Source organism: Siphateles boraxobius, unplaced genomic scaffold (genome assembly GCF_051911475.1).
Source record: "Siphateles boraxobius isolate OS27281-9 unplaced genomic scaffold, OSU_SipBor_1 66, whole genome shotgun sequence".
NCBI lineage: Eukaryota > Metazoa > Chordata > Actinopteri > Cypriniformes > Leuciscidae > Siphateles > Siphateles boraxobius.
This window is the reverse complement of record NW_027509193.1, coordinates 4,240,327-4,251,846: the sequence shown is the minus strand read 5'-3', so window position 1 is coordinate 4,251,846 and position 11,520 is coordinate 4,240,327. Positions and strand designations below refer to the sequence as shown.

Below are 11,520 nucleotides of genomic sequence, written 5' to 3'. Positions count from 1 at the left end.
GGCCCAACATTATGGAATAATTTGCCTTTTCATGTTAGATCTGCATTTGACCTGTTAATCTTAATGTAACGGTAATCTTAAAAGTTTGTTTTAAATCGATTGAGAAAAACTTTTTCCACCGTGATGAAGTGAGAAGCTTATGTGTAATTTGTAAGATGTGGGCGTGTCTATTGTATGAGGTGGGCGTGTCTTTCAGCGGCTCCTCCCACTCAAATATCTTGACGGTCTTAAAGTTTCTCTCTCTGATCCTCTCAGCATTATTCTACAGCACTGCTCATCTTTACACGTCTCACGGACCAAATCACAAGATGATCACAATATTCTGTGCTTTCTTTACTCTTCTGACCTGTAAGTTTTCATAATTTCTGATGTCAGATTTTTAGAGTGTTTTGACACACAATCTCATATAAAAGTTGTTTTATTCTGCAGGTGTCAGTGGAGTGACTGTAGTGACTCAGAGTCCATTAATCACAGTCAATAAAGGAGAAACAGTTAAACTGGACTGTAATCTGGGGACAATAACTGATTATTCTGCTAGATGGTACAAACAGACTCAAGGAGGAGTTCCTCAACATGTGTTAAGATTTCATCATAGCTGGAGCTCTCCATCATATGGATCTGGTTTCTCTGCTCCTAAATTCACATCAACACATTCATCTAAATCAGATTATAGTCTGATCATCAGTAATGTGGATGTTGGTGATTCTGCAGTGTATTACTGTCACACATGGGACAACACTGCTAAAGAGCATGTATCACAGTGATTCACACCATGACAAAAACCTCCTCACTGCTCACATTCACTTCTGCTTTTAGACAACAGATGATAAGAGCACTACTTCACTTCTCAGATTCATGATGATTAACCTAATTTACTGACTAAAACTTTACTATTCTGTCCTGTAAGTAATTCTTTAGAAAAAAATGTTTATCAACATATATAAGTGAAGTTATTAATGTAAATTTGGGAGGAGCACACCCATCTAATCTTCTAATTAATACCAAGGTATAAAAACCAGCCTCTTACCATTTCTCGTGGTTAGTTCTTTCGGCATCCCTCCTCCTCCCCTCCTCCTCCTCCCCTTCTCCTCCTTTCACAAGTTCACACTTACATCAATTAAACAGTGTAAAGATTATGAGTATTTGGCGTGCTGTTCCGTGGGGGATTTTTGCCCGAACACAGAGTACTCCCCCCCGTTGTTGTAAGAGTATTAGGAATAGAAGTGAGAAGATGGGGTGGTGGAGGTATGCTGTTAAACTGTCAACGAAAGGAGGTGAATTTGCTGTATGTATACACCTCTTAACTTGTTGATTGGGTTGATTAACAGAGTGTGCTCCGCATGTGTCCGTTGCGTTGATGCAACAGCGGTGTGACGACAAGAAGAAGGAGAATGAGGCCTTCAAGTTATGCCTTCCTAGGAAGGCGGCACCACGCCAGGCGCCCCCTGCACGTTTGCCTAACCCATTATTGCTACTATACAGAATGCCAGGGCCGTTTCTACACGGTCCTTATATGGCTGTAAGTGGCAAGTGTTCGAAGGGTGGTGTGATGGGCGTGGTCTCACATCTTATCAGTGCTAAGTTCCTGATATTTTGTGTTTCCTTCAAGATCTCATGGAAAAAGGGAGGTCTTTTTTCACAATTAAGGTCTACCTGGCTGCGATTACGGCCTGTCATGTGGGTTTTGAAGGCTCAACAGTCGGGCAGCATCCTCTAATCCGCAGATTTATGAAGGGTGCCTGTCACTCTTTGCCAGTCATCAGGAGAACTGTTCCTGAGTGGGATCTCTCCGTAGTGCTGGAGGCTCTGTCTCAGATTCCTTTTGAGCCTTCGGGAAGTATTTCCCTGAAGTTGCTGTCTTTTAAGACAGTTTTGCTCTTGGCCTTGGCATCAGCTAAACGTGTTAGTGAGCCACATGCACTCTCGGTTCATTCCTCGTGCACTAAATTCTCTCTTAGTGGAGATAAGGTTTCCCTTAAGCCTAATCCGGCCTTCATGCCGAAATGCTTTCCTGTGTTCACTTCGGAGGTGTTGGAGCTGTCCACTTTTCACCCTCCTCCTTTTTCCTCCCCGGAGGGTCAGAGGCTAAATGCTCTGTGTCCCGTCCGTGCTTTACAGACATATATGACAAGGACCAGTGCTTTCCGGAAGAGCGACCAGCTCTTCATTTCATGGACGCCCCCGCATAGAGGGTTTCCCATATCTAAGCAACGCCTCTCACATTGGCTTGTGAATGCTATAGCCCTGGCATATGAATCAAAGGAAGTGCAGCCCCCAGGGGACATCAGAGCTCATTCTACGAGGGGCTTAGCCGCCGCTTGGGCTTTGTTTAGGGGAGTCTCACTGCAGGACATCTGCTCCGCTGCCAGTTGGGCTTCTCCTCATACCTTTGTGCGTTACTACCGGCTGGATGTCACCAGTATCTCGGTAGCACATTCAGTTTTAGGGGTAGGGTCTTCTTAGCCCTTCCCTGCAACCCCGTTAGAAGTAACGAATAGGAGTGAATGGGCCAGCAGGCCATGCACACCTGTCACCAAACATGCCTTCTGGGTGTATATATGTATCTGTGTTGCTGGGGTTATTATCATGTGTGTGCGACATACATGTTTCATGTCCTGCACGTGCACAGCAGTTGCGTGTGTGCGTCTGTATTGCAGGTTCATGTTTATGGACGTGTCAGGCACCGCCTACCTGGGGCAATCGTCCTTCTCTGGCTTTCAGAACCTCACTATGAGTGTATTGGGCAATCGGGGAGCTGTCCATGTCTCTCCCATAGGTGGATCTCGAACACAAGATGATGAAAGAGAACAATTGGTTTCTATCGTAACCCCGGTTCTCTGAAACATCGAGTGGAGAGATCCACCAGCTTTGCCCCGCTTGCCGAACGAGAAGCGAATATGCTTACTGGGGAATAGCAGCGCTTGCAGGCGTTATATGTCCTAGGTAAGGGGGCGGGACCTTACTGGGCATTGGCTGTGCGCTTCTGTCTGTCTAGCCAGACTTGGTGCAATTGGATGCTTCTGCAGAGGTCAGGTACGGATGCCCTTCCCATAGGTGGATCTCTCCACTCGATGTTTCAGAGAACCGGGGTTACGATAGTAACCTTTTGTTTTGCAATCCGTCCCCTCTGGTTATAAACCGTAGGCTACTCACGAATTCTCAAACTGTTCCCTCGGTTTAACAAATCGTGCCCACGGATTAATAAACCGTACCCACGAATTTCTAATCTGCGCTCTCAGATTTGTAAAGCGTGCAAAATCTGTACCCACAAATGCATAAACCGTGCCCACGCTTTCAATCCGTTCCTACGGGTTTGTATACTGTACTCACAGATTTGTTGTCCCCCCCTCAGTCTGTGCCGGCTGATTCAACCAGGCCACCTGATTGCGGGATGCTTTAAACTTTATCTTTCAAAATGGATAATTTCCTGAATTTTCTAAAAAAAGATTTAGGTACGCTTTTATCCAAACCGACTTACAAAAAAGGAACAAAGCACTTCGTCAAATGTCAGTCATACAGGTTAGACAATAAAAAAGGGCTAAGATTATCACAAATAAACACAAGATTTTGAAGCAAATCATTCATATTAAATCGTCTACTCTATTCCAACATATTCCACCATCATTGCGGAGCGCGCGCTGCATGACATGGAGGCGCCGGAGCGATCACTTGCATTCTCCTATCAACAATAGTGGAAACAACTTAAAATACTCCATAATTTCTGGTTATACAGAAAATAATAATACATCATTGGCATCCACTTTTATTTGTGTAAACTCACAAAAACAAGAAAACATTGTGCTTTTGTAAAATAAAATAAAACAATCAGGGCAAATACCGTCTGATTATGTAGTAATCCGTATGAAATGTGCATTTCTCTCTAAAGGCGCAACCGCTTTACAGTGGAGATGGAGATATGTTTGCAGTCGACACTGATCTAAAAAACATTTGTTTATTAATAAACAATTAAAATACCTTTATTTTTAATTTTTTTATTTTTTCAAACAAATTTATTATCATTAGCCTGCTTTTACAACCATATTTATGCAAGTGTTTGAGCGCAGGATTGGCTATATTCCTCCATGCACCCAGTATTTAAGCAGAATTAATATAAACGTGTGATTAGTCGACTAATTATTAAATGAATGACTACTCGTCGACTAGAAAAATCTTTAGTCTATGGCAACTCTAATCAATACATTTAGCTTACATTATTTACTTAATTAGTATCCAGCTCTTTATATTAAATTAGTTGACTGTTTTTAAGGTGACAATCCTTTATACATGGAAGAATGTACTGTATCTTGAAGATTCTTGTATTGTATCTGGGTCATTCTAAGGAAATGTCAATTTTTCTGTCCCTAGCCTTTACAGAAATATTACACTTGAAAAATACGTTAGGGTTATAATTTCTTTATATTTTAAGATAAATAATTCAATAAATAAAACATAATCTCCTTATTTGTTGCATTAATATTATTTTTCTGTAACTCTGAATACATATGCTGAAAATAAGAGAAATAATATTTCATAAAAACCTTTAATATTGCCAAAGAAGTAAGGTAACACCAGTGACAAAGAAAATAAATAAATAAATAATTCATTAAGCTGTCATTTATGTGTATTCATAAAGTCAAAGGGTACTCTAATAATGTGGTCTAAGTTTAAATGTTAGAAAATGAAATACATTTTAAGACATCTTGCCAGACCAAAAGTGAACCCATCTTCTGTTATAAAGATGAAGATTGACATTGTTAATAACATTTTTAAAAAAGCACATAATGTTGTAAACAATAAACAACTTAGGTTCTGTTAGATGGGTTTTGAATACTTTTTGTATTTTTTTATAATTATATCTCTATAGGTAAGGTATATTAATAAAAAAAAATCTTATATAGGCTATCATTTATAAAACTTATCATATATACCGGTAGGCTATATTTTTTTTAAAAGTGCCTCATTGATTAATTTTGCCTGGGGCCCACACGTAGTGTTCACCTCCCCCCATTCCCGCAACAATTGAGAATCTCTTTATTAAGCAGTTAAGACATTTTGATGTATTTGACTTAATAGACAATATGCAATAAAAACAACATACAATATGATTCGTTAACAACGTACCGCTTGGTGTTCTTCTAAAATGAGGGCGGGCCACAAATCCGTGAGTAAAACCGACGACTTTATTCTCGTAGTGTTTCGACTTTATTCTCGAAATATTTCGACTTTATTCTCGAAATATTTCAAATCAAATCAAAATCAAATCACTTTATTGTCACACAACCATATACACAAGTGCAACAGTGGGTGAAATTCTTAGTGGGTGAAATTCTTAATATAACAATTTACAGCAAACAGCAAACATCAGATTTACATAGATTTACAAATCTAATGTACGCACAATTACTCACAGTACCATATACACTAACAAAACAATAAATAATATACAATGTACAATATACAATATACAACAATATACAATATACAAAAAGAGGTGGAAATATATATGTAATATGCAGTAGGTTATGTTGTGCTGTGTTGACAGTTAGACTGTTTATGGTTATTGATCATAAGGGATCAAAAGTTTAGAAATCTAATTGCTTGTGGGAAGAAGCTGTCATAGAGTCGGCTGGTGTGTGTCCTGATGCTGCGGTACCGCCTGCCTGATGGTAGCATGGTAGACGGACCATGTGAGTTCCTCTGTGATGTGGACACCGAGGAACTTGAAACTGCTGACTCTCTCCACCGATGCTCCATTGATGGTGATGGGGCTGTGATCTCTGTCGTTCCTCCTAAAGTCGACCACTAGCTCCTTGGTTTTGCTGATGTTGAGGGAGAGGTTGTTCTCCTGACACCAGTGTGTCAGAGTGAGCACCTCCTCTCTGTAGGCTGTTTCATCATTGTCGGTGATCAGACCTACCACCGTCGTATCATCAGCGAACTTGATGATGGTATTGGAGCAGTGAGTTGCCACGCAGTCATTTGTGTACAAGGAGTACAGGAGTGGGCTAAGAACACAGCCCTGTGGGGCTCCAGTGTTGAGGGTCAGTGATGAGGAGATGTTGCTGCCCATTCTAACCACGTGGCGCCTGTTTGACAGGAAGTCCAGGATCCAGCTGCACAGCAAGCTGTTTAAGGCCAGAGCCTGGAGTTTCACATCAAGCACGGAGGGCACTATGGTGTTAAATGCTGTGCTGTAGTCTACAAACAGCATTCTCACATATGTGTTCCTTTTTTCCAGGTGGGAGAGATCAGTGTGTATTGTAGATGCAATAGCATCATCAGTGGAGCGATTATTGCGGTATGCAAACTGCAGTGGGTCCAGTGAGGGAGGTAGAACAGAGCAGATGTAATCTCTGACTAGTCTCTCATTGGGGTCAGAGCAACAGGACACCAGTCATTTAAGCAGGTGATATTGGTTTGGTTTGGTACAGGTACAATGATGGACGTTTTGAAGCATGTGGAGACTACAGACAAGGAGTATGCAATAAAACAACATACAAAATGATTTGTTAACAACGTACTGCTTGGTGTTCCTCCAAAATGAGGGCGGGCCACAAATCCGTGAGTAAAACCGACGACTTTATTCTCGTAGTGTTTCGACTTAATTCTCGAAATATTTCGACTTAATTCTCGAAATATTTCGACTTTATTCTCGAAATATTTCGACTTTATTTTCGAAATATTTCGACTTTATTCTCAAAATATTTCGACTTTAATCTCGAAATGCTAGAAATGTATATTTTTTTCACTGATTTTTTATTTTTTTTACGTTGCGGTTCAGGGCTTCCGTATAACACCCCTAATCTACTCCAGTAAAAAAAAATCTGGAGGATGACCCACCCACATTTTTTTTTGCTTCCGACGCCCATACTTCCAATATATTATAACTCGCACGGATACAGACAGGCAGACGGTTCCCACACACACTAATGCAACACACACACTTGTGCCCCTTTAAGGTTATTAATTTTGAGTTTGTTTTTTGTTTGTTATCTGGATCTGAAAATATTCTATTTTGTTATAGGGTGTTGGACGTTGATTGCTAGTCGCTGTTCTCTTATGTTTTTTTATGTTTTTTTATGTCTTTTTCTTTTTAAGTGACAATTGTGAAATTTACTGCTCCCTGATTTTTTTTAGGTAAATTAATTTCCTAGCCAACTCTATGTGCGGTTTTTGTTTGTTTGTTTATTGGTTTTGTTTAATGTATTAGTTGGTTTGTAGCTGGCTAGTGGAATTGTTTTTCTCTTTTGTTTTTTGTTTTGTTTTAAATTATGTATTAATTTAAGGGGCTTTTCACCCTTGATTAAGGGGCGGGACTAGCTTTGCATCGTGGTCGGTGGAGAACTAGTACAATTTAATAGAGCCCTTACAGGTTTTGTGGGTTGATTTGTGTGGTTTCTAATTGTGAATGTGACTGAGTCAGAGTTAATGTCAAGGAGCGGTCAGGAGAACCCCAGTGATTGGTAGGTTTAAGGGGCGGGGTCAGAAGGTGACTAAACCCCAGTGATTTGTAGGTTTAGGGGCGGGGTCAGGAGTTGGCTAAACCCCAGTGATTGGTAGGTTTAGGGGTGGGGCCAGGAGGTGGCTAAACCCCAGTGATTGGTAGGTTTAGGGGCGGGGTCAGGAGTTGGCTAAACCCCAGTGATTGGTAGGTTTAAGGGGCGGGGTCAGAAGGTGGCTAAACCCCAGTGATTGGTAGGTTTAGGGGCGGGGTCAGGAGTTGGCTAAACCCCAGTGATTGGTAGGTTTAGGGGTGGGGCCAGGAGGTGGCTAAACCCCAGTGATTGGTAAGTTTAGGGGCGGGGTCAGGAGTGGCTAAACCCCAGTGATTGGTAGGTTTAGGGATGGGGCCAGGAGGTGGCTAAACCCCAGTGATTGGTAGGTTTAAGGGGCGGGGTCAGAAGGTGGCTAAACCCCAGTGATTGGTAGGTTTAGGGGCGGGGTCAGGAGTTGGCTAAACCCCAGTGATTGGTAGGTTTAGGGGCGGGGTCAGGAGTTGGCTAAACCCCAGTGATTGGTAGGTTTAGGGGTGGGGCCAGGAGGTGGCTAAACCCCAGTGATTGGTAGGTTTAGGGGTGGGGCCATGAGGTGGCTAAACCCCAGTGATTGGTAGGTTTAGGGGCGGGGTCAGGAGTTGGCTAAACCCCAGGGATTGGTAGGTTTAAGGGGCGGGGTCAGAAGGTGGCTAAACCCCAGTGATTGGTAGGTTTAGGGGCGGGGTCAGGAGTTGGCTAAACCCCAGTGATTGGTAGGTTTAGGGGTGGGGCCAGGAGGTGGCTAAACCCCAGTGATTGGTAGGTTTAACGGGCGGGGTCAGAAGGTGGCTAAACCCCAGTGATTGGTAGGTTTAGGGGCGGGGTCAGGAGTTGGCTAAACCCCAGTGATTGGTAGGTTTAGAGGTGGGGCCAGGAGGTGGCTAAACCCCAGTGATTGGTAGGTTTAGTGGCGGGGTCAGGAGTTGGCTAAACCCCAGTGATTGGTAGGTTTAGGGGCGGGGTCAGGAGGTGGCTAAACCCCAGTGATTGGTAGGTTTAAAGGGCGGGGTCAGAAGGTGGCTAAACCCCAGTGATTGGTAGGTTTAGGGGTGGGGCCAGGAGGTGGCTAAACCCCAGTGATTGGTAGGTTTAGGGGTGGGGCCAGGAGGTGGCTAAACCCCAGTGATTGGTAGGTCTAGGGGTGGGGCCAGGAGGTGGCTAAACCCCAGTGATTGGTAGGTTTAGGGGCGGGGTCAGGAGTTGGCTAAACCCCAGTGATTGGTAGGTTTAAGGGGGGGGGTCAGAAGGTGGCTAAACCCCAGTGATTGGTAGGTTTAGGGGCGGGGTCAGGAGTTGGCTAAACCCCAGTGATTGGTAGGTTTAGGGGTGGGTCCAGGAGGTGGCTAAACCCCAGTGATTGGTAGGTTTAGGGGCGGGGTCAGGAGTGGCTAAACCCCAGTGATTGGTAGGTTTAGGGATGGGGCCAGGAGGTGGCTAAACCCCAGTGATTGGTAGGTTTAAGGGGCGGGGCCAGAAGGTGGCTAAACCCCAGTGATTGGTAGGTTTAGGGGCGGGGTCAGGAGTTGGCTAAACCCCAGTGATTGGTAGGTTTAGGGGTGGGGCCATGAGGTGGCTAAACCCCAGTGATTGGTAGGTTTAGGGGCGGGGTCAGGAGTTGGCTAAACCCCAGTGATTGGTAGGTTTAGGGGTGGGGCCAGGAGGTGGCTAAACCCCAGTGATTGGTAGGTCTAGGGGTGGGGCCAGGAGGTGGCTAAACCCCAGTGATTGGTAGATTTATGTGTCATTCTTACAAATTCATATAAATTAGCCACCTAGTAAAATTCGTGCAAATTGCCGTGAGATTGGGTTGATTATTACTCACAAGAAGTATTTCTAAAAACACAACACGGCTATTCATAACAACATATTCACTTATTTGACAGAAATAAATCTGAATTACTAAAAAGTCATTGTAACTATAATATAATAAAATTATAGCAATTCAGATTGCATATTTATAAATACATTTATGTAACCCTATGACTGACTGATTAATAATTATAAATCAGTGAATAATGGATTATGAGTATGCGCATTGAAAAACCAAATACATGACTAACAAGTAATTATAAAAATAATATAAATGTAACTGTTTTTATAATGCAGTATAGATCTTAATGAGTCTTTATGATTATATTTATAGAATAGCAATACTTATAAATATGTATATAAATGGAGCTATGATTCATTATAAGCATATACTTAGAAAGTGTTACCAATATTTTTTTATTAAGGAATATATTTCTTATATAGCCTTTTATTTATTCCTCTAAACAGGAAAAACAGACAGACAAAAAATCATAACAGGACATTGTTAAATGTGCTGTATTCCAGGTCTTCTGAAGAGACAGCAGTTTCTCATCTCTGGTCCTCAGGTGTAAAGGACACACTTTCCTGAAGTGACCATAGCATGTTCCCTTCACTAACAGACAGTATGTGATGGATTCAGTTGTTCACTTTCGTTTGAAACGCCCGACAAACGGCATCTCCTTTCCAAAGTGAATTCACTCAGTGTTAACAACAGATTACTCTCATCATCATTTCAAATGATCATGCAATCTCGTCCACAAATGAACAATAATAACAAAGCAAAAAATTACAACAACTGGTGAAAGAGATGTCACACAAACACTTTATCTTGGGTCTTACAGCTAGAAATTCCTCATGCTAAAAAAAACTGCATATGAACTTGTTTCTTGACATCACCACAATTAATCACTTGAAGAGCTTTAATGAAGAGAGTTGTGGTTTATAATCTGAGCTTGAGTGAATGTTTCAGTTCTGTGTCTCTCGCCTCAGAAACTCAGGAGGTTTTTGTACGAGTGAAGATGTGACTTGTATCACAGTGGTATTCGGCCAAGGAACAAAACTGAATGTGATCGGTGAGTAAGGTTTATTCTTTTAATTACTGTTCAGTAAATTTTTATTATTGCAAAAATAAAGGTCAAATTATACGATAAAAAAATATTTAAAAAAATTATGTATATATGTATATATATCAGGGTTTATAAATGTTCTTGAGATTTTATTTCCTGTGTAAATATAGTTTAATATATAAAAATGTACCTCCATTATGATTTTTAAGATCTGAACTCAAGTTAATGTGTTAAAATTATTAAAATATGTGTAAAGGTTTTTAAAGGCTTGATATTTACCCTCATGTTTTTTCAATCCATTCATATGTACAGGTAATGTTCTGTTCTTTATTAATACCAGTTATAGAGTCAGATTCAAAGTTAAATTCAATATTAAAATGATAATTCTAGTAACTAACATAGTTTATTATCTAGTAAACTGACATCTTGAATTTTATAACCTGCAATGTGTGTCCTTTTAACTGACACATTTACACAAGTTGTGACACAATTTTATCAATATAAACAATTATATTATATTATATTATATTATATTATATTATATTATATTATATTATATTATATTATATTATATTATATTATATTATATTATATGTTTTCTCCAGACTTTCCTCTGGCTCCTCCTGTTCTGACTCTCTTTCCTCCGTCCACTGAGGCTCTGAAGGAGAGTAAAGCTACACTTGTGTGTCTGGCTGAGGATATTTCTGTAGCTCTGGTTCATGTCAGCTGGACAGTCAATGGACGCTCTGTTACAGATGGAGTTTGGAGCAGTGCTACTGAGAAACAACAAGACAAAACCTTCAAAATGAGCAGCTCTCTGACCATCGACTCCTCGGACTGGACCGATAATGTGGATTTCTCATGTGAAGTGTCAGTGGGCTCAAAATTCACTAAGAAAAGTATCTCAAACTCACAGTGTAACTGAAATATTGTCTGATTAAATTTAATAGATGTTTTTTTTTCTTTATATCACTTCATATTATTTGAACTTTCATGACATTTAATATGACTATGTACTTTAATTTTTGGTTTTGGTTCTGCAATTAAAATTCTTTGGCAATACATTTGTTTGCATTTTCTTTCATAGACATGCATGACTCTCTCTCAGG

At 40.9% G+C, this 11,520-nt stretch overlaps 1 protein-coding gene across 1 annotated transcript; it reads left to right on the top strand.

The window, feature by feature from the left end:
• Positions 1 to 308: 308 nt before the first annotated feature.
• On the top strand, positions 309 to 11,450 carry LOC143721388 (immunoglobulin lambda-1 light chain-like). Its single transcript, XM_077211691.1, has 4 exons — positions 309 to 348; positions 430 to 750; positions 10,382 to 10,417; positions 11,017 to 11,450. Exons 1-4 carry the CDS (start codon positions 309 to 311, stop codon positions 11,334 to 11,336), a joined length of 717 nt encoding a protein of 238 aa, XP_077067806.1. The 3' UTR covers positions 11,337 to 11,450.
• Positions 11,451 to 11,520: the final 70 nt, after the last annotated feature.